The 27,441-nt window shown below is 39.7% G+C and overlaps 1 protein-coding gene across 1 annotated transcript in view; it reads left to right on the top strand.

Moving 5' to 3' along the window:
• Positions 1–12,075, top strand: part of LOC135100948 (nephrin-like) — a 56,160-nt gene extending 44,085 nt beyond the window's left edge. The window contains exons 13-14 of the mRNA XM_064004568.1: positions 1,722–1,918; positions 10,375–12,075. Of these exons, the coding sequence (XP_063860638.1) occupies positions 1,722–1,918; positions 10,375–10,872 (695 nt within the window). The 3' untranslated portion in view covers positions 10,873–12,075. The remainder of the gene's footprint in view (positions 1–1,721; positions 1,919–10,374) is intronic.
• Positions 12,076–27,441: the final 15,366 nt, after the last annotated feature.

Here is a 27,441-nt window from a genome sequence, read left to right as displayed (position 1 = left end):
TACTCTCTCCCCTCCCTCCCGTCCGTGTCTAACTTCTCTTCTTCCTTCCTCCTCCTTTTCCCCCCTCTGACTTTTCATTCCTTCCCTCCCCCTTTTTTCCCACTAAAATTTCCTCTCCTGTGTCCTCCAAGTTTCCACCCCTTCTCCCGTCTCTTTTCTATCTCCCCAATGTTTCATCTCTCATCTTTCCCTCCCTCTCTCTCTGTCCCTCTTTCATTTTTTTTCACTCCATGATCCACAGAATATTTTCCCTCCCCTCTCTCCCATGCTCACCTCCGCGCCCCACGAGAGAAAAGGGAGCGGCAGTAGCCAAAGAAACACCCAATTTAGAGGTAATGTCGGACAAGTCCTTTCAAGACCATAATTAACGAGCAGACTTCTGTGTCATATTCGGTCCATATTACGAGGATCAGAGTCCGCGGCAGTCGAGAGCATTGCCAACACTGACGCTGGCTGCAGTGGTGGGCATGCTGGCGGTGTTGGTGTGGCGCAGGTGATGACAGCAGCGGCGGGCCCATAAAAGGTATGGTGGCAGCAGCGATGGTGCCAATGTGATGGGCGATAATTCGTAATGGTTAACGCAGAAAGTGGCGCTTTATGACCCTGATATTGACAGTTCCAACAGGAGTAATTAACCCAATGTGTCTCTATAATCGGATAATTTTCCATTTAATTATTAGCAAGTTGTGTAACCATCAAAGGTGTGTTGATTACATTTCGAAATTTATGTTTTTAGGTGTAAATGTTTGCCTTTTGCAGGTCGGCACATTGTGAAGACTTTGTAGTTGTTTGCTGCTCGCTCTCTTGTACGTTTAATTTAGATGGGGTGAGGGAAAAAAAACTTGCACTGAAATGCTAATTAGAAGCACAAAGTTTATCTTCCACACACAACTCTCCGGGAAATATAGGGATTAAACGTTCGCAACCCCGCTCAAGGCATCACGCAACCTTCAAAAGGGTTATTTTTTTTATCATATATATACTCGTATATATATATATATATATATATATATATATATATATATATATATATATATATATATATATATATATATATATATATATATATATATATATATATATATACCTTAAGTACTTATTTCTCTCCTCTCTTTCTTTTTTCTTTCCTAGATGTACAAGATAACGAAGTTGGGGATAGTTTTTTTTTCCACGAGTGACAGTGAATCCTGTTCCGGAGATTGGCTTCCAGTCCTCCAGTTCCCACGCATCTCGCGGTGTGCAGGACCTCTCCTCGCATTAATTTTCTTTACTAATTACCACTAGATGTATTGGTCAGATATAACGTAACGATCCATGAAATTACCATCGCTTGGCAGCATTAAGCCACAATTACGACGCTCAGCGTTGTAAAATTATATGAATCATTCTTGCTTGCGACTTAAAGATAAGCGGCTTTTTGGTCTCATTATCTCTAAGAAGAACGGTGAGCCTCGGTGCGCCGCGGGGTGGTGCGGCCGAGAGGATGAGAGTCAAGTCAGATTTGTAGAATTTATGGAATGCTTTTATAATTCCCAACATTTGAATAATCAAGAAGACATTATGGATGACCGACGCTTGTGTAAGTCATATATATATATATATATATATATATATATATATATATATATATATATATATATATATATATATATATATATATATATATATATATATATATATATATATATATATATATACAGGGTATATTTTTCCTCTCCCAGACCACCAGGTGAAGGACACAGCTCAGGTGTTCAAGGGGGAGGCATCCCCTGAAGGCGCCTCGTCCCACGACCAGCGTGAAGACTTCTCCCGTGACATGGCTCACCCTGACCTGCAGAGTGACTTGCAGCGAGAAGATCCCCCAGCTGGTCAGTCCTACGGGTCCTTCTACACTCCGCCACTCTCACTCCTGCGGCAGGTGAGGAGCTGCAATACTCTATTTATTTTTTTTATTTTTTAATGATTGTACATTATAAGATGGTCCAGTGCACCTTTACTTTGAGTCATCAATTTTTTTTGTTTTGTTTTATGATAATCATGAAATAGCTTCGAATGACGTTATTTTCTTCCTTTAGTTCTCTATTGATATTTCCCCACCCTTATTTCCAAAGCAGATTATATTTTGCTCACGTAAGCTTACAAAACCAAAAATTTTCCTGAAGTACTTTGCCACTGATCCACAAAGTACCATAAAATATACTTCCATCACCACCACGGTAATGAGACTCATATTTAAGCATCAGTCAAGTATCCTCACGTACTCCAGAGCACAATACCATAAGCCCCCAAACTGGGCTTTATGAAACTCATTCGGCAACAAAGATTATGTGTTGAAGCTGACGCCATCAACAAACATTATAGCGTCCTTTCACCATTAATGTTTTTTTTTTTCTCTCTCGCAACATTTTTGGTGAAGTGTTGAAGAAAAGTTGCGTTGGAGAGAAAGAGAAAAAAAAAAGTTGAGGACCTCTCAAGGGAGGACTGAAAGGAGAGGGAGAGGGAGGCCAGGAGATAGAAGATAGGAGGGGAGAGAAACGGAAGGAGAGAGAAAGAGAGAGAAAGGAAAAGCCGTGAAGATCGAGGGAGGCCGGCGAAACGGACGGACAGAAGGCACAGGGGAGGAAGCCATCAATTAAGAGAGAGAGAGAGAGAGAGAGAGAGAGAGAGAGAGAGAGAGAGAGAGAGAGAGAGAGAGAGAGAGAGGCAAACAGACAGACACACAGACACACAGGCAGATACACAGACGCACAGACAGACACACAGAGTTAAAGAGATAAAGAGAGAACACACATACACAGATAAGGAAATAGAGAGAAGACACACACGCACACACACACACACACACACACACACACACACACACACACTCACAGAAAGAGAGAGAGAGAGAGAGAGAGAGAGAGAGAGAGAGAGAGAGAGTCAAAAGAGGGCAATTAGTGGAATGGTGAAAAAAAATGAAAAATCTCCAGCGTCTGAAACGGAATTTAATTAGTAGGTCGCTAAGTAAGGTGAGGAAGAAGAGGAGGAAGAGGAGGAAGAAGAAGGAGAAGAGGGATGATTAGGGAGAGGTAAGGAATAAGATTAGGAAGGAAGGCGAAGTGAAGGAGAAAAGAAAGCAAGAAAGATAAAAGGAAGGAGAAACGAGGACACCGACATGAAGAAAGAAGAATGAGAGAATATGAAACACAAGGAAGTAAGAAAGAGAAGACAAGGAAAAGATTAAAAAAGAAAAAAAAACTAGAGTAAGAGCGTAAATGTAAAAAGAGACAAAACAGCTACTGATGGCCAAAAAAAGAAAAGACAAAAGAGAAGCGTGAACATTGAGGCAAATAAGGCAAGGAAGGAAGGAAATGACGGAAGGAAAATAGAGAAAAGTGGAGGAAGAAGATAAGCAAAAGTAAGAGGAAGGAAATGAGCACGAGGAGAAAAAGGATCAGGCGGGAAAGGAAGACGATGCGTAGGGAGATGAGGAGAAAGAATATGGGGGCAAAAGTGGCGAGAAAAAAGTAATTGTAGTAGTGACAGGAGGAGGAGGAGGAGGAGGAGGAGGAGGAGGAGGAGGACGAGGAGGAGGACAAGAAGGAGGAGGAGGAGGACGCTATAAAACGAGGGCCGTGAAGAGAGGGCAGTAACATATATAGGAATAGAGACGCCGATTACGGAGCACCTGTCAGATTACAGCTAGATTACCAGCATTAGTCGCTCCTCTGGCTGAAAAATCTTCCGTACTCAGAAGAGAGAGAAAGAGTAAAGACAAGCTCGTATCACACAAGAGTTTTCTTTGACGAGTCGCCGGAAAACCATGCCGGGCATCGGATAAAGGGAGGTAAGTATTACACACACGACGTGAGTTTACTTTAGCCAGACAGAATGTGTCTTTAGCAGCTAAAGTTCTGAGTGCGTCTAGATTGTAAGTCAAGCAGAGGACTAGCATCGTTATTCTTGCTGCTGTGCCAAACATCTTAATTTACAAGGGGAAGAAGAAAGCATACATTAAATGTCTGCACCAATTTATTATCACGACGCATGAAACTTCTTCTACGTCACACATTCTATGGTTACTAAGATGAACATTGATAGCACACAATAATATGTACGAAAAAAAGTCAATAATATATATATATATATATATATATATATATATATATATATATATATATATATATATATATATATATATATATATATATATATATATATATATATATATATATATATATATATATATATATATATATCTATATATATATAAAGACTGAGCTGGAAAGTATAGTGAGAAGCACGTCACGTAGAAACATCCCACAATACATCACTGTGATGAATGTACTGCCAGTTAAAACAACCGTTTTTTTCTACAAACTAAATTTTTTTATGTATCGTATTTTATTATCATTTAACACAGATGTTGTCGTTTAATATATATATATATATATATATATATATATATATATATATATATATATATATATATATATATATATATATATATATATATATATATATATATATATATATATATATATATATATATATATATATATATATGTATGTATATATATATATATATATATATATATATATATATATATATATATATATATATATATATATATATATATATATATATATATATATATATATATATATTACAAATTAAACAACAACGTCCGTGTTGAATTATAATAATTTTCTGTAACACGATATCATTAAGTCGTCATTAAGTTACCGCAGCGCACGTGTAGGATACAAATGAGGTGCAGGTAACAGGAATGAATCGTCATCATTTATTCATACCGATAAAAAAAAAAAAAAAAACTGTCTAAAGTAATACGCAAAGAAAGGAAGCAAAATTAATCAATGACTGAATAAATGAAAAAGGAACAAATACTACTGCCACTGTTATAACTGCTGTTACTAGTACTACCACTTCTACTTCTACTACTGCTACTGTTACTACTACTACTACTACTACTACTACTACTACTACTACTACTACTACTACTACTACTAATAATAATAATAATAATAATAATAATAATAATAATAATAATAATAATAACAAAACAACAACAACAACAACAACAACAACAACAACAACAACAACAACAACAACAACAACAACAACAACAACAACAACAACAACAACAACAACAACAACAACAACAACAACAACAGAGAGAGAAAGAGAGAGAGAGAGAGAGAGAGAGAGAGAGAGAGAGAGAGAGAGAGAGAGAGAGAGAGAGAGAGAGAGAGAGAGAGGAGATAGAAGACAGAGGAAAGAAGAGGAAAGAGGAAGGCAAGGAAGAAGGAAATGTAAAAACAAAAAAGAAAAAAAAAGATGTAGGAGGAGGAGGAGGAGGAGGAGGAGGAGGAGGAGGAGGAGGAGGAGGAAGGCTCTGTGATACTGCAGGCGGAGCGTTATTCCCGCGGGACAGGTAACTCAATGTGCCACCCGTGTCCCCAGTAGCTAGGTAATCAATAAACAAGTGAGTAGAAGACTCGAGCGAGGGTGGTAGTGCGTTGGTGTCCAAAGAAGCCAACGAGAGGTTGAGGCAAGGCGAGGGAAGGGGAGGCGAGGCGAGGCGGGCGAGTGACTGGAGGAGAAAGTACCAGAGGAGGAATAGGGCGAGGGACGCGGTTCAGCATTAAAGGGAAGGAGTGGATCGTCGTGAAAGGGAGAAAAATGTGGAAAGGTAGAAGAAATATAACCCTTTCTTTTTTCCTTACTTTTGTGTGGCGCGCGCACGTGTGTGTGTGTGTGTGTGTGTGTGTGTGTGTGTGTGTGTGTGTGTGTGTGTGTGTGTGTGTGTGTGTGTGTGTCAGCTATATTAAAGTGAATGAGCTAATAAATAATAATTTAATTTTAGTTAACCTTCAAAAAAGATGACAGGAATAAAAAGACAATGAATGAATGAATAATTATAATGCTCTTTATCAGTTAAATGTTCAAGAAGGGGAACGAATTCAAAGCTTACTGATGTGTCAGAAAGAGAGACGACGATCGCTTATTGAGGGATCGAGGAATGAGTGGACGCACGAGAGCAAGCGATTAGAAACGTCATTAATTTTGGTTCACATCAAAGAAGTAAAATAATAAAGAAAATACTATTCATTTTCTCCGATATAACTGGAACACTGATCCTCCTCTAAACTCTGCTCGTGGATTGTAAGATGAGAGAGAGAGAGAGAGAGAGAGAGAGAGAGAGAGAGAGAGAGAGAGAGAGAGAGAGAGAGAGAGAGAGAGAGAGAGAGAGAGAGAGAGAGAGAGAGAGAGAGAGAGAGAGAGAGAAATGTGTGTGTTTTAAGGTGGAAAATAAAAATCTTACGTCGTTTCCCACATAAGCTTTAAGCACACTGTTGTTTAGTTGAGGCAGTTGTGATCTCATAACCCTTAATGTTCGATATTTTGAAAACATTTCAAAATATATCATCACATTACATTTACGTATTTGTGAGATTATCTTCAAATATTCCAAAGAGTTTGCCCATTAAGCATTTAGAGAAATGACTGATAATCAATAAATTTGTTTTCTTACAAGAATTATTCGTTACGTTATATTTTTATTCACCATATACTATAATAATACAATACGTAAGGACTAGCTAGTGTAATACTGCATTTCTTGTCTCAAAGCAAAGCCCAGAATATTATGATAAGTAGTGGGAAGATCATTTTCTTCACCAAACTAAAGAAAAGGTTTTGGGAGTTCGACAACAAATTTAATATTGAGATTTCTTTACTCATGGTTAAGTAAAGTCAAGACATTTAGGCAAAAAATACTGGAAAGATCATTTATCCTCTCAAAATAAACAAGAGCCGAGGATGAACAGAATAGGAGTGAGAGTAAGAAGTCTTGTGCAGCGAGGCCGCGGGAGGGGGAAGGCATGCAGTTAGCAAGTTCAGAAGAGCAATAACAATGGAAATAACGGTAGAAGATTGTAAGAGATGCAACATTGCGGCGGTGAGTGTGAGAATCGAGATGCTGGGAGGAATCGATGAGACGAAAAGCTTTTGACTCCACCCTGTTTATTGGGAGGGCTGATTGAGTTGAACCTTCCTATACCATACATGTGAGCAGCACTCCACGCATTGGCCAGATAAGACGTCTTTATAAAGTAAGTAATGGAAGGAGGAAAAGTATTGGTGGAGACGACACAGAACATCCAACTACATGGAAGCTGCTTCAGCAAAACAAAAGATTGAGATCTTTCGTGAAAGACAGTCCATGAATGTTCAGTGCAGAAGAGGAGATGAGTACACTGAAGACGGTTGTGTGGAACGGATAGATAAAGGGATTGAGTTTTTGAGACACTGAACACAATGTTTGCCTTTCCCCACTGTAAAATAATAGAAAGATGAGAAGTGAAGTGTTCTGTGGATTCTCCAAGTGAACTTCTTAATTCCAGCTGAGTCTGGTGTCTGGCAAATGGCGATGAGGAAAGTAGGGTAGAGTCACCTGCGTGAGCACGGATAAGATGAGAATTCTTACCGAGAGGATACTTTATGAGTAACAGGAATGAGATGGCGTGACAGGAAAGAACCTTATGGAACACTATTTTAAAAAGGTTTAAGAGAAAACTGGCCGTCTACTATTACGGCGGGAGAATGGCAATAAAAGGAAAATTGAGATAAAGATGTAGAAATTAATAGAAATCATAGGAGGAAAACTTAAACATTAAGATTTATGCTAAAACTCTATCAAAAGCTTTTAATGCAAGAGCAAAACTTTCACAGAAATTCCTAAGAGAGGCTAATCAAGATTTCGTAAGGAAATCTGTAAAATTGGCACTGGATCATCCTTCATAGAATCCATACTGATTAGTGAAAAGGTTACGAGCAGATAGGTCTTTCGGAATATTTCCGTTGAGCATAGACTAAAAATTTATAAAGACATGAAATCAGAGCTATGCATTCGTAGTTTGAAGGGTTTGAGCGATCACACTTCTTAAAGACAAGTTGAATGTACGCATACTTCCAGCAAGAAAGGAAGTGGATGTTGACAGAAAAGATGGAAAAATTTGACCAGGCAAGGAACAAACATGGAATCAATTATGGATAATGATGAGAGGGACTCCATTAGGGTCAGGAACCTTCTAAGGATGAGACCTAAGGCTGCAGGGAACACAGAATCCAACACTTCGAGGAATTTCTATACCAAGCATAATATAACTGGAGAGACGTGATGATGGAAAAACAAACCCTGAATCAACCAACTCGAATTTACCAGTAAAGGTCTTAGAGAACGTGTTCAGCTTTTAGAGATAGAGGAGGTGGCAATGGAGCCGTATGGATGAAACAGAAGGGAAAATTATGAAGAAATTTTGTCGGAAATATCTTTTTATCTATATGTTAGAAATCACGAAAAAAATATGAACAGGCTAGATTTTGACATTATTTTAGTATTAATTAAAGAAGTTAATACAGTATCTGTGAGCCGCCTCTCTATTCTGGACTGCATGAAAGCAGAATGAGTATGAACCAGGGTATATGGAATATAGTATTAAAGGAGTGTGGAATGTATGTCTTCATGCCAGACACAATCATCCTTGTCATACACTTTCTACAGAGAAGTGTATCTCCAACACTGAAGCAATACTCATCCCATGTAAAGTCAGAATAACACCACTTCAGCTCCTCCCACTTAACAGATTTGTAGTGTCAGAAGCAGCTCCACTTTGGTTGGTCCAGAGGCTGTACTGGGTAGATAAAACAGGATACGGAAATAAGATCATGACTGGAGGAGCCTGACGGAGAGAACAGTAGAACAGAATAAGCTTAAGGATTAGAGGCTAGGAAAAGATCGAGAATGTTGGGAACATCCATAAGAATATGGATGAGGTACTGCACTAATTGCTCCAGATCATGTATAACAGCAAAATGGTCAGCTTCCCAAAGGGCAATTATCAGGCACAAAGCAAATAAACAGATAGATAAATAGGGAGTACTGGTATCGTCAGTTTGGTCTGTGGTCCAATTGGCTTCGTCAGTTCCTTCCTCAGTAAGGCGAATATCATCTTTGGAAACAAATGTCATCATAGAAAGGTTGACGTCACTCCTTCATTGCTTATTAAGGTTGTCTGTCTCACATGAAGTAGCTGCACGCTCCACTTGTCAACGAACACAGGGAATTAAGAATAAATTGAACATACCTACACAGTTCTGTTGGGCTTCACATTGAGCGCATATCACTGTGACGCAACAGAAAATGATACATGATTGCCGGGAAATACAATGCTCCTTTGTACTGAATGCAGCCAAACTAACAGTAATAATTGACAGGATGATACCTCGACTAAACCCTTGTGTCGCCTTACTTGCCGCCAGGACAAACAAGATCAATGAGAATCTATTCACGAGGCTCACATGTTCTTGCTCCAGGACTGTCATAACACTTCATCATCACGACGATGCAGAGTGACATTGCAACATGCTTGTGGCAGAGAGACTCAATGACCCACTGCTTGAAAATGGTGTAGCAGGGGAGGCGTGTCGACAGTTTTGTTTTGAGTCTGGACAACGTTACAAAGGGACAGTCTGAGTGAAATATGCAAGAACCAGGCTGGCTGATCCGCGCAGTTCTAATCCTTCTACATAAATTGGAAAAAATGCTCGATATTTCTTCTTTTGACTGTGCCATAAGTTTTTTTTTTTTTAATAGCATCAACTGGTACTGCTTTTTTTTTATGATTAAGGGCACACACTGACTGCATTGGCTTGTTCTAGTGCTCTATGTTCATCCCAGACTTGATTCTTACCATTTAATTTTGCATTCTATATGACATTTGCTACCTTTTACATATGATTCCTCTCCTGATCATTTACATTTCTATTATTATGAACGTTGTGTTCTGTCTGTCACATTTTCTGTATTAAATATTCACAACATCAGTTACCCCACAAAAATAACTCCATTCAGCGCCAAATGATTGACAGCCCTTTAGAAAAATATAAAAGATTTCAGACAATCAAGCAGCAAAACAGCCAATCAGTCAATCGATCAATCATCTATATATCTACATGTATCCTTCTTCATGTATTATATATCTATCTTTGTAAGTACCATGGCGATTTATGCTTATGTATAAAGAAGTCTATGGCATATGAAAGGGCCGTGCATACTTGGTGTGTCGATAATCTTGTCCGAGTGTTGGTGAGAAACTACATGTCTTTTATGCAGTAGTGTTGCGTACGCACTGTACGTAGTGTTTCATGAGTGTGGGAGGATAAAGGATGCAGAGATAGATAAGCAGAACGTAAGAAAGAGAATGAGTTGATTGGTAGCGTTGTAAACTAGTGAAAGCAGAGACGGGTAAACAGATTTTCTTTTTTTTTTTTTCCTCAGTCCACTAACGATCATCTTTCTTGCCTTGCAGAGATCATCACTGCTGTCCCGCGATGGTGACCCACTCTTGCAGTTGGGTCACGGGCTGGTCTCCTCCTCGCCACCGCCTCCTGCACCCCGCTCGTCCACTTACACTCTCTCGCATGATCTCCCTCCCTATCCCCACATGTCTTCCACGCCCTCTTCCCCAACATACCCCAACGAGCTGGCTTCTCTGCACATATCCTTTCCCGCAGACACCTCTTACAGCCACCCCTCAGCTTCCATCTCCCGCACGCAGCCGCTATTACCTGTTTCTTATAGGAACCAGTTTTCCACACTTCCTTCGCGCTCCTATGCCCATCATCGCTTTAGCTTAGGGCAGAACGAAATCTTGGGGCGCGTTACACCTGCTCTGTCTTCAGTAAGACGCCGCGGTTCCACTTCTATGGTCGCCGGAAGTCCCGAAAGAGAGATGACGCTGGCCCAGTTGATAGACCCTAAAACCGGGCTGGACTTTGGTTCCAGCCAGCGGGAGAGTTCTGTGTAGACGGGAAACTATATAATGCGGCATCATTTTGAAAAAGCAAGATTATCTGAGGAACCACCGTGTGTGTAGACTACGTAGAGTCTACAGGGATGAGCTACAGCTGATGTAGTCCACTCCGAAGCGTAGATATCAAGACAAATTTATCTTTCAGAATTAGGACTGTAAAAATAATTAAGCCTTAGTTGATTTTTTTTCTTTTCTTTTTTACTTTAAGAAAACCTAAATTTGAAAAATAGATAAATAAATAAATAAATATATGGTCCGGGCGGGTTGTCAGTTCCCTCTACGACTGGCATCAAAACATGTCATCCTGTACTGCCGAGGGACGGTCAGTGGGCATGCTTTGTGTAAGAAAAGAAATCGGTGGTGCCAAAGTGTTCTAGGCTGTGTTGGTTTGTGAAGTGTGTCTTGGATGTACTGTTCTTAAAAGATGTGTTTTATCAAGAGACCTAAGCAATTTGTGTGTTTGTGTTTGTGTGTGTGTGTGTGTGTGTGTGTGTGTGTGTGTGTGTGTGTGTGTGTGTGTGTGTGTGTGTGTGTGTGTGTGTGTGTGTGTGTGTGTGTCTTTATCTGTGTGTAACACCGGAACAGATTAATATTAAAACTTTCTGCCAGTCATTAGTGTGAGCTTTCATCCGTGGGCCACAGCCAGCCATACCTGTGCCGCGCCGGAACACTGCTGGGCCACACTCCCGGACCCGCACAAAGGCCACATTTCAATCTGGATCACGCTGGGCATTTACTTGGGCCACACCGAGGCTTCACGCAGGCCACACTGTGATCCTCACCTGGGCTCACGTAGCGTCGTGTAAATAACTCACTATATTACATAAATTGACTAGCATTATTTTTTGTACATATAACTCAATACTGTTTCATCTCTAGAACTGTAACAAGCATGAGGAGTAACTACTCATTTTGTACTCGATCAATGGTGGTGTTCAGTGTGGTGTCCATATGGGTGTCTGCGTTGCTGCGGCGGGGACGGGAGCAAGGGAAGCAGAGCAAGCGTGTGTGCGTGTGTCTGTGTGTGTGCCTCTCTTGGCAGGTCACAGCTCAGCGCTCGGAAGTCTAAGTGTCAAATGTTATATGAAGGTCAGTCACATTCAGGGTCAGAGTTCAATGATCTGAACACCTCAGGTCATGGCTGCAGGAAACAATATTCCTGTTATATCTTTGACCACAATAAATTTATATCCAACGGACATTTTGTATGGTATATACCTTTCATGACGTGTGTGTGTGTGTGTGTGTGTGTGTGTGTGTGTGTGTATTCTTATTTCTCTCTTAGCTGCTTACCAGATCAAGTAAATGAATAAGTGAAGAAATATATGAATATAAATAAATGGATAAATAAATAAATATAAGAGAGTTTTCCAGCCTCTTCGTGAAAGATGGAGGGCAAAACAATATTCCCACATGAGTGACATAACTTGTAAACGAAGCTTACACAGTATGAGAGACCACCTGCCGCAAAGGAACTTACCAAGCCTGCACGCTCGAAAAATGAGTGGGATGTTCTGAATTATATATAGTGTGTTTAGATGGCAATCTCCACCAGGGCTTATTGGGAAGAGTGACATATAATAATGTCTTTTTCTTTCATTGTTTTAGATACAGAAGACCAAAATTCATCCTATGTCTGTATTTTCTTTTCTTCTTTATTTTCCTAATGGAGGAAGTTACTCCACTTTATAACGTTTACCTCTCGTGTGTATTGCTCAGCTGCGTACTAAGGTCTTCAGTTATTAAAGTTTGAAGATGGGATACATGTTTCCGGGGAACATCAAGTATCTTCTATCTAGATTAACAACTTCACATATTGGCGCTGCCAGGCATTAGCTCATGGAAAGTTAATTTTACTCCTAGAGTTGATATATATTCACCGTCCCCAGATTACATAAAATTAAAGGAAAATAAAGGAAGCTGGTAGAAGACTCGGACGTACACGTGGCAGTCTCTTTATGAAACTTACCTACTCATTCAAACTGCTTGCCGATAGGAACAGGATGTACACAGTTAGGAGAGGAAGCAGCAGTAGCGACATGTGTACTCGCGGGCAATACTCACCTTAGAACTCATTACAAAAAACAATCAACACCATGCGCCCATCACAAGACTCCAATATTTCTTCAGTGTTTAGATGCACTCCAGTGAGCACGTGACAAAGATAAACAGAATCAGCACTGAGGAAAAATTTACGCAGAGGTATACAGTATCAAGCACCTGCAGTGTGTGAGGTCAGTATTTACATAAAGCATAACTGGGCAACTCGAGGAATGAACACGAATACAGAATAGGTAAATAGTCTCAGATTTGTCATCATCTGATAGTCGTAAGAAAAGAAAATACCAAAGTACGTATAAAACATGAAAAGTATATATATATATATATATATATATATATATATATATATATATATATATATATATATATATATATATATATATATATATATATATATATATATATATATATATATATATATATATATATATATATATATATTTTTTTTTTTTTTTTTTTTTTTTTTTTTTTTTTTTGTAGGAGGGACACTGACCAAGGGCAACAAAAATCCGATAAAAAAATGCCCACTAAAATGCCAGTCCCATAAAAGGGTCCAAAGCGGTAGTCAAAATTTGAAGGATAAGTGTCTTGAAACTTCCCTCTTGAAGGAATTCAAGTCATAGGAAGGTGGAAATTCAGAAGCAGGCAGGGAGTTCCAGAGTTTACCAGAAAAAGGGATGAATGATTGAGAATACTGGTTAACTCTTGCGTTAGAGAGGTGGACAGAATAGGGGTGAAAGAAAGAAGAAAGTCTTGTGCAGCGAGGCCGCAGGAGAAGGGGAGTCATGCAGTTTGCAAGATCAGAAGAGCAGTTAGCAGTAGAAGACAGCTAGAGATGCAGCATTGCGGCGATGAGAGAGAAGCTAAAGACAGTCAGTTAGAGGAGAGGAGTTGATGAGACGATAAGCTTTTGATTCCACCCTGTCTAGAAGAGCAGTATGAGTGGAACTCCCCCAGACATGTGAAGCATACTCCATACATGGACGGATAAGGCCCTTGTACAGAGTTAGCAGCTAGGGGTTGAGAAAAACTGGAGGAGACGTCTCAGAACACCTAAATTCATAGAAGATGTTTTAGCTAGAGATGAGATGTGAAGTTTCCAGTTCAGATTATAAGCAAAGGACAGACCGAGGATGTTCAGTGTAGAAGAGGGGGTCAGTTGAGTGTCATTGAAGAAGAGGGGATAGTTGTCTGGAAGGTTGTGTCGAGTTGATAGATGAAAGAATTTAGTTTTTGAGGCATTGAACAACACCAAGTTTGCTCTGTTCCAATCAGAAATTTTAGAAAGATCAGAAGTCAAGCGTTCTGTGGCTTCCCTGCGTAAAATGTTTACTTCCTGAAGGGTTGGACGTCTATGAAAAGACGTGGAAAAGTGCAAGGTGGTATGATCAGCGTAAGAGTGGATAGGACAAGAAGTTTGGTTTAGAAGATCATTAATGAATAATAAGAAGAGAGTGGGTGACAGGACAGAACCCTGAGGAACACCACTCTTAATAGATTTAGGAAAAGAACAGTGACCGTCTACCACAGCAGCAATAGAACGGTCAGAAAGGAAACTTGAGATGAAGTTACAGAGAGAAGGATAGAAGCCGCATGAGGGTAGTTTGGAAATCAAAGCTTTGTGCAAGACTCTATCAAAAGCTTTTAATATGTCCAAGGCAACAGCAAAAGTTTCATCAAAATCTCTAAAAGAGGATGTCCAAGACTCAGTAAGGAAAGCCAGAAGATCACCAGTAGAGCGGCCTTGACGGAACCCATACTGGCGATCAGATAGAAGGTTGTGAAGTGATAGATGTTTAAGAATCTTCCTGTTGTGGATAGATTCAAAAACTTAAGATAGGCAGGAAATTAAAGCAATAGGACGGTAGTTTGAGGGATTAGAAAAGTCACCCTTTTTAGGAACAGGTTGAATGTAGGCAAACTTCCAGCAAGAAGGAAAGGTAGATGTTGACAGACAGAGCTGAAAGAATTTGACTAGGCAAGGTGCAAGCACGGAGGCACAGTTTCAGAGAACAATAGGAGGGACCCCATCAGGTCCATAAGCCTTCCGAGGCTTTAGGGCAGCGAGGGCATGAAAAACATCATTGCGAAGAATTTTAATAGGTAACATGAAGTAGTCAGAGGGTGGAGGAGAGGGAGGAACAAGCCCTGAATCGTCCAAGGTAGAGTTTTTAACAAAGGTTTGAGCGAAGAGTTCAGCTTTAGAAATAGATGTGATAGCAGTGGTGCCATCTGATTGAAATAAAGGAGGGAAAGAAGAAGAAGAAGCAAAGTTATTGGAGATATTTTTGGCTGGATTCCAGAAGTCACGAGGGGAGTTAGATCTTGAAAGGTTTTGACACTTTCTGTTAATGAAGGAGTTTTTGGCTAGTTGGAGAACAGACTTGGCATGGTTCCGGGCAGAAATATAAAGTGCATGAGATTCTGGTGATGGAAGGCTTAAGTACCTTTTGTGGGCCACCTCTCTATCATGTATAGCACGAGAACAAGCTGTGTTAAACCAAGGTTTGGAAGGTTTAGGTCGAGAAAAAAAGTGAGGAATGTACGTCTCCATGCCAGACAGTATCAACTCTGTTATGCGCTCAGCACACAAAGACGGGTCTCTGACACGGAAGCAGTAATCATTCCAAGGAAAATCAGCAAAATACCTCCTCAGGTCCCCCCAACTAACAGAGGCAAAACGCCAGAGGCACCTTCGCTTAGGGGGATCCTGAGGAGGGATTGGAGCGATAGGACAAGATACAGAGATGAGATTGTGATCGGAGGAGCCCAACGGAGAAGAAAGGGCGACAGCATAAGCAGAAGGATTAGAGGTCAGGAAAAGGTCAAGAATGTTGGGCGTATCTCTAAGATGGTCAGGAATACGAGTAGGATGTTGCACCAATTGCTCTAGGGTCGTGGAGGATAGCAAAGTTGTAGGCTAGTTCACCAGGATGGTGAGTGAAGGGAGAGGAAAGCCAAAGTTGGTAGTGAACATTGAGGTCCCCAAGAATGGAGATCTCTGCAAAAGGGAAGAGGGTCAGAATGTGCTCCACTTTGGAAGTTAAGTATTCAAAGAATTTCTTATAGTCAGAGGAGTTAGATGAAAGATATATAGCACAGATAAACTTAGTTTGAGAGTGACTCTGTAGTCGTAGCCAGATGGTGGAAAACTCAGAAGATTCAAGAGCGTGGGCACGAGAGCACGTTAAGTCATTGCGCACATAAACGCAACATCCAACTTTGGATCGAAAATGATGATAGAGAAAGTAGGAGGGGACAGAAAATGGGCTACTTTCAGTTGCCTCAGACACCTGAGTTTCAGTGAGGAAAAGATGAGGTTTAGAAGAGGAGAGGTGGTGTTCTAGAGATTGAAAATTAGATCTTATACCGCGAATGTTGCAGAAGTTAATGAAGAAAAAGTTGAGGGGGGGTGTCAAGATACTTAGGGTCGTCGACAGAAAGGCAGTCCGACCTGGGGACATTTATGGTCCCCTCCCCAGATGGGGACTCCGAGGCTGGTGTAAGAGTCGCCATAATAATTTTAAAATTTTTGAGTGAAGGGTGTGTGTGTTATTAGGTGCTTGTAGTTTTGTGAGGAGGAAGAGAGTTGTCTTTAGAAGGCAGGCTGTGACTGCCCCCTTGTGTTGTGAGACACAAAGGGAAACGTTCAGTGAGGTCACAGCTGGGTTTAATGATAAGTTCACAGCACCCCTGAACAGTGCTTTAGACCTCACTGGGAGTAATTATCGTTTCGGCAGGTGTCTACTAATATATATATATATATATATATATATATATATATATATATATATATATATATATATATATATATATATATATATATATATATATATATATATATATATATATATATATATATATATATATATATATATATATATATATATATATATATATATATATATATTCCTAATATATATATATATATATATATATATATATATATATATATATATATATATATATATATATATATATATATATATATATATATATATATATATATATATATACTCGTATATATATATATATATATATATATATATATATATATATATATATATATATATATATATATATATATATATATATATATTCCTAATATATATATATATATATATATATATATATATATATATATATATATATATATATATATATATATATATATATATATATATATATATATATATATATATATATATATATATAGTAAAGCAATGCAACAACGCCGGAGAAAAGTCAGTAGGAGAATCTTCTCTTAACGTAAGAGGATTTGGCCAAGGGCAACAAATAGACAGGAGAAAAATCTCACTGAAGATCTCAGTACCAAAAAAAAATTATCAAAAAAAGAATTTCAAAAATAATATAACTAAATCAATGTAACTTTTTTTGTGTGTGTTCAGAAATATACCTGTTCAGATCGTAATCATAAACCAACATGGAAACGTTCTCATATAGAATGATAAGCACCCAGCAAACACACACAGTGATATCATAACATGTTCACTTTCCCAAAACGCCTCAAACGCAAACTCTGAATCTAGGCATCCCAAAAGTGTTACATATACCAAAAACGCCGGGATACTATTCAGGCCCTCCCTCCCCCACCACCACCACCACCACCGCTACCACCCTGAGGAGGTTCTCTAGGCTCTAATTACCTCAGTGCTGCGGTGGCGGGATGGATAACAACACGTGAGGGAAAACACGAACCATTTCAATGATACACTTAATATCCCTTTTCATATCATGTCTCTTTTTATCAGTTTTATCTACTGTACTTATTTCATTTCCTCGAGTCAGCGAAATGAGGAGAAAATCGGCGAGCTCCATGCAAGAGTACGTGTATATACTCGTAATCTGAGCACGTTGTAGAAGTGTTTTCTTTTTTTTTTTTTGCTTACACTTACAAATGGAAGCTAGAAAGCATACCCAACCGTGCTCGAGCATAAAACAAGGAGAGAAAAATGGCAAGCTAGCAAAGAGAGAGAGGGAGAGAGGCAAAGAGGTGGGAGGGGAGAGAGACTGACAGACAGACAGACAGACAGACAGACAGACAGACAGACAGACAGACAGACATGAGAATCGCGTGTGAGAGAAGAGACGCATGAGCTACGGGGGAGGAGCGTTGGATAGCAGGAATATGATGATGAGGGATATATTATTACCCACGAGTAAGAGCAAGGAACAAGAGAGAAAAATCATCACTCTCTCTCTCTCTCTCTCTCTCTCTCTCTCTCTCTCTCTCTCTCTCTCTCTCTCTCTCTCTCTCTCTCTCTCTCTCACTGTTGATCAATCTCACCTAACAAAGCTCAAACAGCAGCACTCAGCGAACGAAGGCCAGTGAATTGACAATACAGCGAGCGGGCCGGCCTAACATAATTACCGGGAGGACAAAAAATATGAAAAAATCGGTAATTAGTGACTTGCAAATCAGGTTGAAGATGATTACGAGCTGAGAGAGAGAGAGAGAGAGAGAGAGAGAGAGAGAGAGAGAGAGAGAGAGAGAGAGATGGAAGATAGGGCAGATGCAAGATTAATGGAAACAGTTCGACAAAGACGGACGGTGGTGCAGACAGACAGGCAGGCAGACAAACAAACAGACAGGGAAGTAAGCAAGAAATGAAGAAAATACGGTACGCAGGCAAATTGAAAGACGGATTAAAGAAGAGATAAATCTGACAGGGAGATGAATGCTCTAAAACACACACACACACACACACACACACACACACACACACACACATCGCTATAGCCATTATCAACAAAACAACAGCAATAGCAACTCTAACTGCAACAACAACGAAAAAAAAAGATAATAAACAGATAAACTATGAGAGAGAGAGAGAGAGAGAGAGAGAGAGAGAGAGAGAGAGAGAGAGAGAGAGAGAGAGAGAGAGAGAGAGAGAGAGAGAGTTTATTTGTCTCTTGTGCAATTTCCGCAACAAATTAAAAGAAAACCACTGTAACGTATTCATAAATAAATGCAGTAAAACACATATCTGCTCGAATATTTCCTCGCATTTAATCCGTAAGCTCCTCTACCGACAAACAGACAATTGCGGCTTAGTCTCCTGTCACGCTGCAGGTTTCACGGTGAGGTGCTCTAAGCCAGCATGGCGTGGCATCTGGTTCAGTCCCCCTTCCTAACCATTGAGGGAGACCTCTGCTGGGCTGTGGAACCATACTGGACGATGATGGTAATGGTGATGGTGATGATGATGACGATGACGATGACGATGATGATGGTAACGATAATGATGATGATGATGATGATGATGATGATGATAAGTGGTAACGTCATGTACGGTATGGAATATTTTTTGAGGTGATGATAATGATGGTGATGATGATGGTGGTGGTGATGATGATGACGATGATGATGAGTTTGTCAGATGAAAAGCAGCAACGTCACGTAAGTACAATTTAGAATGTTTCTAGAGGTGATGATGATAATGGTGATGATGATGCTTATGATGATGATAATGATGATGATGACGATGATGAGTTAGTCAGATGAAAAGCAGCAACGTCACGTACAATGTAGGATGTTTCTAGAAGTGATGATGGGGACGATGATGATGATGTTGATGATGATGATGGTGATGATGACGATGATGAGTTAGTCAGATGAAAAGCAGCAACGTCACGTACAATGTAGGATGTTTCTAGAAGTGATGATGGGGACGATGATGATGATGTTGATGATAATGATGGTGATGATGACGATGATGAGTTAGTCAGATGAAAAGAAGCAGCGTCACACAGCGCGGAATGACACACTTTCCTGGAAGCGAGTGCAGGCGCGGCTGACAGCCCACCAGCACATTGCAATCGTCGCTTCATTCACATGTCTGCAGCTTTCCACGGCAAGCAGTGTGCGCTGTGCTGCCAGATGCCTCCAGCTCTAAGGACGCCCAGCTTGCTTGAAAAGGGACCCAGATGCACCGACCCCTTGGTTTTAATAATGGATAAGAACACACAGGTGAGTGACTGAACGAAGCAAACCGACAAATCATGTCAGGAATGATGGAAAAAGTGATGACGTTTTAGAGAACATAAATTTAAATAGAGCTTGATAAAAAAAAAAAAAAAAAAAAAAAAAAGAGGCGGGTCATGAATGGTGTTGTAGCGAGCTGGTGCTGGTGTGTGTATTCAGCGAGGCGGAGAAAAGACATAAAAGAGCGCTGGGAGGCTTATTTAAGTGTGTCGAAATTGTGCTGAGAAAAGAGTGTATATAAGTGAGTACATAAGCTGCTTCTGTGTGTGTGTGTGTGTGTGTGTGTGTGTGTGTGTGTGTGTGTGTGTGTGTGTGTGTCCGTCCTTAACAAATATCACACACAGGCAAGCAGACAAAAGGTTTTTGCAGCACCAATCATTTCCAACAAACTCATCCCGGTACACCTGCCTCGTGTCTTTTCATCTTTTATCACCTTCAACCCTTTGCTTCTTCACCCCTTTAACCCCTATACTCCTTCCCTCTTCGTCCCTCCTTCCTGTCCTTTCCTTCCTCATCTCTCCACCCTTCATTAATTATTCCGTGTGTCTCCTTTCTGGATTGGACGCATTAATTTAGTTTATTTCCATAAGTGGGTCTCCAGCGAGCGACGTGGCTCCACCTTGTAATCCTGTGTAACTTGTCCTCTGGCAATAAAATGCTCACCTCTTTCACCTTTTCCATGTCACTGGTCCTTGTCCTCTTTAACATCTCATTCCACTTTCCCCCAGCCTTCATCAGGTCTTCCTTCACTCTTCCTTCCGTTCTGCTTTAACATTCGGGTCTGCTTCTCTTCCTCCACCTCCTTTTCTTGTGCCCTGCTTTTCGCCTCCCGTCCCTTCATTTATTCTCCTTCTTCGTCATGTCATTGTTTTCACCCCTTCCTCCGTTACATTTTTTTTTCTTTTTCGTTGTCGTCTTATTCCTTCTTATCCACCTTTAACTTCCGGTTTTCTCCTTAATCCTTTCCTTTCTCTTTCATCCCTTCGTTCTTCATGCATTCCTCATTCATTATGAAGTCTTTTTATTTGGCATCCATTTTATTTATTTTTTTTTTCCTTAAAGCATAAACTCTACCGTCACCACAATCTTCTTAGCAATTATCTTTATTTTTTCTATTCAGTCGCCCTACCTCCACACCCCCTCAATTTCCTATTTCCGGTCTCCTTTCTTTACATCGTGAACCTTCACCCTGCTTTCTTTACTTCTTTTATGGTTCTTTACTTGGGCAGTAACATAAAGAATATATTATTTGCTACGAAGACTTTAAAAATGTCTGGTAGCTTCTATTGCACACTGAGCTGAAATATTTACTGAAAAGTGTTCTCTCATGTGACAGTCTGAGTAAATTATGACTAGGGAATTTTTTTCTCTGGTCAGAAAGTTGCCTGAGCTAGTGGGCAACAATTCGCGGATGAAAGATTTCACTAGAAAGCATACACGTGTTGGAAGGAAGTATTCCAAAAACTACGAATTGCTGTGAAGGATTCCACATTGTACGTTAATCTTAAGGACATCATTGTCCAGAGTCTAGTACGACAGAATGCAATGGCACATTGGTGCTGCTCACCCGCCACTAAATACACCACACCCGCAGAGCAACTTGCCGCTGAAGTCTAGAGTTATCGAAGTGAACCGGATAAGCTCCCTGACCTACGAGCAGCTAACAGCTCACATGCAGGTAGTGTGAAAAGAAAGCACTGTAGTCTTACAGTGCAGAAATACATCCATCATTCACAAATCTATCCACTGGTTTGTAGCTTTTACCAATCGGTAAATATTCACTTTTTAGATGAAAATATCTCACTTAATTTTTTGAGAGTAACATTTTGTTATGTCCATTGACTTAATTGACTGGTTCAGTTGTTCATTGTTTTATTCCCTCACTGGCTGAATTATCCACCTGTTAAGTTGTCCACTATCTGGGTTGTCGTCTGGCTGAATTGTCAGTAGTTCAATCATCAGTGGTTTAGTTGTCTGGTCACCTTCAAATCCAGACAAATGAAATCGAAGTAACCTGCCTTCTTTCTGAAATATGTCAGAGAACACGAAAACCTTACCACAAAAATTTATAAACATGTCATCAAGGAGAGCAGCCAATATAATTCTTGCTAAGTTCATCGACGCATAAGAAACTTTCATTTTGCAAGAAATGCAGAGCCTAGACAGCAAATCATTGAAGCAACGAGAGAGCATTTAATTACATTCAAATACATCCTTTTAGAAGGCCAACTAAGATCAGCAGATTCCACCTCAAATTCACACAGATGACCATCAAGTATATTAAGATGGTCAAGGGCAAGGCTTTCTTAGTTGGAAGAAGGAAGGAGCAGGTTTGCACTTCGTCTCTAAGAGAATGCTATAATTATTGATGGACAACTTTCCTTTGATGGTCTGAAATTCCTTGGATGGAACCCACATGATTATTATATCGTGTTGTCGGGTCGGTAGGACTGGAGAAAGTATTCCCACCTAGGGGTGAACTGGGCATCTCTGTTGAAGGTGTCCAATGGCATAACATAACGGGAGATCCAGTGACTGGTGATGGGGCTTGAACCGATCACCAATAAAGTATCTGAGAGCTAAATGGTTTCCGGTCATCTTGAGAATCTATCCACGATACATCTGTGGTTGTGTGGTTGCGGGCAGCAGCTGCAAAATGATGTCGAAGAGCATGTGGTTGAAACGCTGATCTCTCACGACGATGTTCTGCAGCGGCAGCGTGGTGTGTCATTTGCCAGAAGATGTTCACTCTGCCACAGTTGTCGACCTGTTCGCGCAGCCTGCGCCGAATGAATGTGACTCCCATCACTCTTTGTTGTACAATTGTCAGGATGAGCTAAACTGTGCTGATAACAAATCTGTCTTTCAGTGAAACCAATTTGTACTTTACTAAATTGAAAACACATTTATGTGTAAAGAAAATATGTATTTCTTCAAGTCTTTTAAATTATACTCAATAATATTAATAGTTCCTAACTTAACAGTAACTTTTTCTTCATCCTCGATCATAAAATGACCAGAGTGAATATCTAATTAGAAGAGTTTACCAACAAATCAAAATGTTTTAAGCTATGGAATTTTTTTTTTTTTTTTTCGCAAATGAATGAGTGTGACTGCTGCCTTATTTTCATGAATATACAACACATAAAGAAAATAAGAGTAATGGTTTGAATACACATATAAAGGTAATGTAATACATATTTGTGAAAAGATTATCGCAGTATTCTTGTATTTATTTCTTTTAAGAGTCTGTCTTTTTTTTTTTTTTTTTGATGACAGACTCTTTTAAGAGTCTGTCATTTGCTTAGAGGCATGATGAAGTGTTTTTGAACAAATAATGAGGAACAAAAATATAACTCGAGAAGTTACTGTGTGAACTGAATTCACAAACTCATAAAGAATTCTTGTCACAGGATATTCATCCAACTTGATTAATTCGTTTCAGACTAAACTGAAGCTTACACCAGGTGAATTCAATGATGATTCTTTTTTTTTTCATCCTGCTTGGCCCCCAAGTCAGTGCACATCGTTAACCTTTTCCCGTCCAGTATATGGTTGGCAATGTAGATTAATACGTGACAGGACTTGCTTATTACGAATCATGTGTGACCGCTTGCAATGAGACGTGGCGTTTATGCACAATATGGATCTGAAAATACTGCCCCTTAAGTATACGCACAAAGCTATTACATGAACAATATTTTCAGACCAATATTGTGCATAAACGCCACGTCTCATTGCAAGCGATCACATATGATCCGCAATAAACTCGTAAGTCTTTGTCTTACGAGGAACAATCGTCTTTTCTTTTCATATCAACATTCATATATATATATATATATATATATATATATATATATATATATATATATATATATATATATATATATATATATATATATATATATATATATATATATATATATATATACTCGAATGTGTGTGTGTGTGTGTGTGTGTGTGCATGGAGGTACATTTAATCAAGGAGCAAATGCACTCTTAAGACGTTAGGCGCGACATCTACTCAAGGCACCAACTCTGTGGAGGAGAGTGTACACTACTGACTGTTGCTGTCTGCTGTCTTACGAAGTCATAACTCACTTATTCTTATGAAGGGACTCATGGTTTTTCTTATGCAATAGAATTACTTTGCTTTGAGTTACGAATCTCTCTTATTGGATGTAAATAACGTCAGGAAAATGAAACTACCATCATCATCAATACAACAACAACAACAACAACAACAACAACAACAACAACAATGACAACGAGGACGGACATTCATCAGACGCTTATCTCCACCCTGGGCAGCAGTGTGCGGTGCCGCGGTGCTCGTGTATCACCGGCCAGGTACTGGGGGAGCGGGGATAATGGTCTAGGGACTTGAAGGCAGGTAGCGGTGGCTGTAGCGTGACAAATGGCTGCGCGGGAACCAGGTGGTCTTGAAGGCGAGCGAACTAGAAGCCCTAAGCCTACAAGAGAGAAAGAGAGAGAGAGAGAGAGAGAGAGAGAGAGATTAAGATGACCAGAAATAGACACTGACAGAGAGAGAGAGAGAGAGAGAGAGAGAGAGAGAGAGAGAGAGAGAGAGAGAGAGAGAGAGAGTAAATAGGTTGCACACGGCAGTGCGCCTTCGGGTGATAATGTACCTATATTTAAATAAGAAAAGAGAGAGAGAGAGAGAGAGAGAGAGAGAGAGAGAGAGAGAGAGAGAGAGAGAGAGAGAGAGAGAGAGAGAGAGAGAGAGAGAGTGGAGAAAGTGTTTATGCATGTATGTACGAGTATGTATGTACGTGTGTTTATGTACATGCCTGCTGCTGTCACACAGATGCTACAATGACACGAAAATATTAGGTGTGCTCGTTCGGTGGCCATCTGACTCCAACAAGAGAGAGAAAAAAAATCCAGTAACTCAACTTCATCTTTACTATTATACTACGTAATACTTTTGTAATTTCTAATTTTCTGTAATTTTCTAATTTCGAATGTAACATCATTCGTCAGCCTTAACTACATTATCTATATGTCTGTCTGTCTGTCTATCAATCTATCTATTTGTCTATCTGTGTATACGAGTATATATACATATATATATTTTTTTCAATGAAACAGAGACACTGGCCAAAGTCAACAAAAACGTTCGAAAGAAAAAGAAAAAAAGGTCCACTAGAGTGTAAATCCCCAAAGAGAAGTTAAGAGGATTATAAAAAAAATAAAACGGAGGACAAGTGTCTTGAAACCTCCCTTTTGAAAGAGTTCAAGTCATAGGAATGAACACCACTGTTAATAGATTTAGAAGAACAGTGACCATCTACCACAGCAGTAATAGAATGGTCAGAAAGGAAACTTGAGATGAGGTCATAGAGAGAAGGATAGAAGCCGTAGAAGGGTAGTCTGGAAATCAAAGCTTTGTGTCAGACTATCATAAGCTTTTGATATGTCTAAAGGAACAGAGAAAAGTTTTACCAAAATCTCTAAAAGAGGATGACCAAGACTCAGTAAGGAAAGCCAGATCACCAGTAAAGCGGACTCGACGGAACCCATACTGGCGATCAGATAAAAGGTTGTAAACATAAAAACATAAGAACATAAGAAATAAGGGAAGCTGCAAGAAGCGACCAGACTTACACGTGGCAGTCCCTGTATGAAACACACCTACCTATTTCCATCTGTTATCCCCATCCATAAACTTGTCTAATCTTCTCTTAAAGCTCTCTAGTGTCCTAGCACTAACTACATGATTACTGAGTCCGTTCCACTCATCTACCATTCTATTTGAGAACCAATTTTTTCCTATCTCCTTCCTAAACCTAAATTTTTCAAGCTTGAACCCGTTATTTCTTGTTCTACCCTGGTTGCTGATCCTAAGAATTTTGCTTACATCTCCCTTGTTATAACCCTTATACCACTTAAAGACTTCTATCAGGTCCCCTCTTAACCTGCGTCTCTCTAGAGAATGTAAATTTAACAGCTTCAACCTCGCTTCGTAAGGAATACTCCTCATCCCCTGTATCCTTTTAGTCATTCTCCTCTGTAATGATTCTAATAGACCTATATCTTTCCTGTAATGTGGGGACCAGAACTGCACAGCGTAGTCTAGATGAGGTCTGACCAGCGCCAAGTATAACTTTAATATTACTTCCGGCCTTCTACTTTTAACACTCCTAAAAATGAATCCTAGTACCCTATTTACCTTGTTTCTGGCTTCTATGCATTGTTTCCCTAGACGGAGTTCAGAGCTAACTATAACTCCTAAATCTTTCTCGTACCCTGTACCTACCAGAGTTTGGTTGTTTAATGTGTACTTATTGTGTGGGTTTCCTCTACCTACGCTAAGCACTTTGCATTTATTGATATTAAATTGCATTTGCCATCTATCCTTCCATTCATTCATTCTAAGTCTGCCTGCAAGGCGATGACATCCGATTCTGACCTAATTAATCTACCTATCTTTGTGTCATCCGCAAATTTACTAACATCACTACTAATTCCACTATCCAAGTCATTGATATATATTAGAAATAACAATGGCCCTAATACTGATCCCTGTGGCACCCCACTAATTACATGACCCCACTCGGATTTCGAACCGTTTATTACCACTCTCTGTCGCCTGTTACCAAGCCATGACCCTATCCAGCCTAACGCCTTCCCATCTATCCCATGTGCCCTAACCTTTCTCAGGAGCCTTTGATGGGATACCTTGTCAAATGCTTTACTAAAGTCCAGATATAAGATATATAAGTGATATAAAGTGATAGATGTTTAAGAATCTTCATGTTAAGGATAGATTAAAAAATTAGATAGGAAGGAAATTAAAGCAATAGGGCGAGAGTATGAGGGATATGAACGGTCACCCTTTTTAGGAACAGGCTGAATGTAGGCAAACTTCCATCAGGAAGGAAATGTAGATGTTGATTGACAGAGTTGGAATAATTTGGCTAGGTAAGGTGTCAGCACGGAGGCACAATTTCGAGAACAACAGGAGGGACCCCATCAGGTCCATAAACCTTCCGAAGGTTAAGGCCAGCGAGAATATGGAAAACATCATTGCGAAGGATCTTAATGTGCAGCGGAAAATAGTAGGGGGGTGGAGGGGAGGGAAGAACAAGCCCTGAATCATCCAAGGTAGAGTTTTTAGCAACGGTTTGAGTGAAGAGTTTACCTTCAGAGATAGGTGAGTGGTGCCATCAGGTCGAAATAAGGAAGGAAGGGATGAAAAAGCTAAGTTATTAGATATTTTTTTGCGAGATGCCAGAAGTCACGACAAGAGTTAAATCTAGAAAGACTCTGATATTTTCTAATGATGAAGGAGTTTTCGGCTAGCTGGAGAAGACAATTGACATGATTCCGGGCAGAAATACAATGTGCATGAGATTCAGGTGATGGAAGGCTCAAGTACGAGTATATTTTGTGGGCCACCTCTCTATCACGTATAGCACGAGAACAGGCTGTGTTAAGCCAAGATTTGGAAGGTTTAGGTTGAAAGAAAGTGA

Source organism: Scylla paramamosain, chromosome 1 (assembly GCF_035594125.1).
Source record: "Scylla paramamosain isolate STU-SP2022 chromosome 1, ASM3559412v1, whole genome shotgun sequence".
NCBI classification, from domain to species: Eukaryota; Metazoa; Arthropoda; class Malacostraca; order Decapoda; family Portunidae; genus Scylla; species Scylla paramamosain.
The sequence above is the reverse complement of the archived record's forward strand: the minus strand, read 5'-3'. Positions and strand labels throughout refer to the sequence as shown.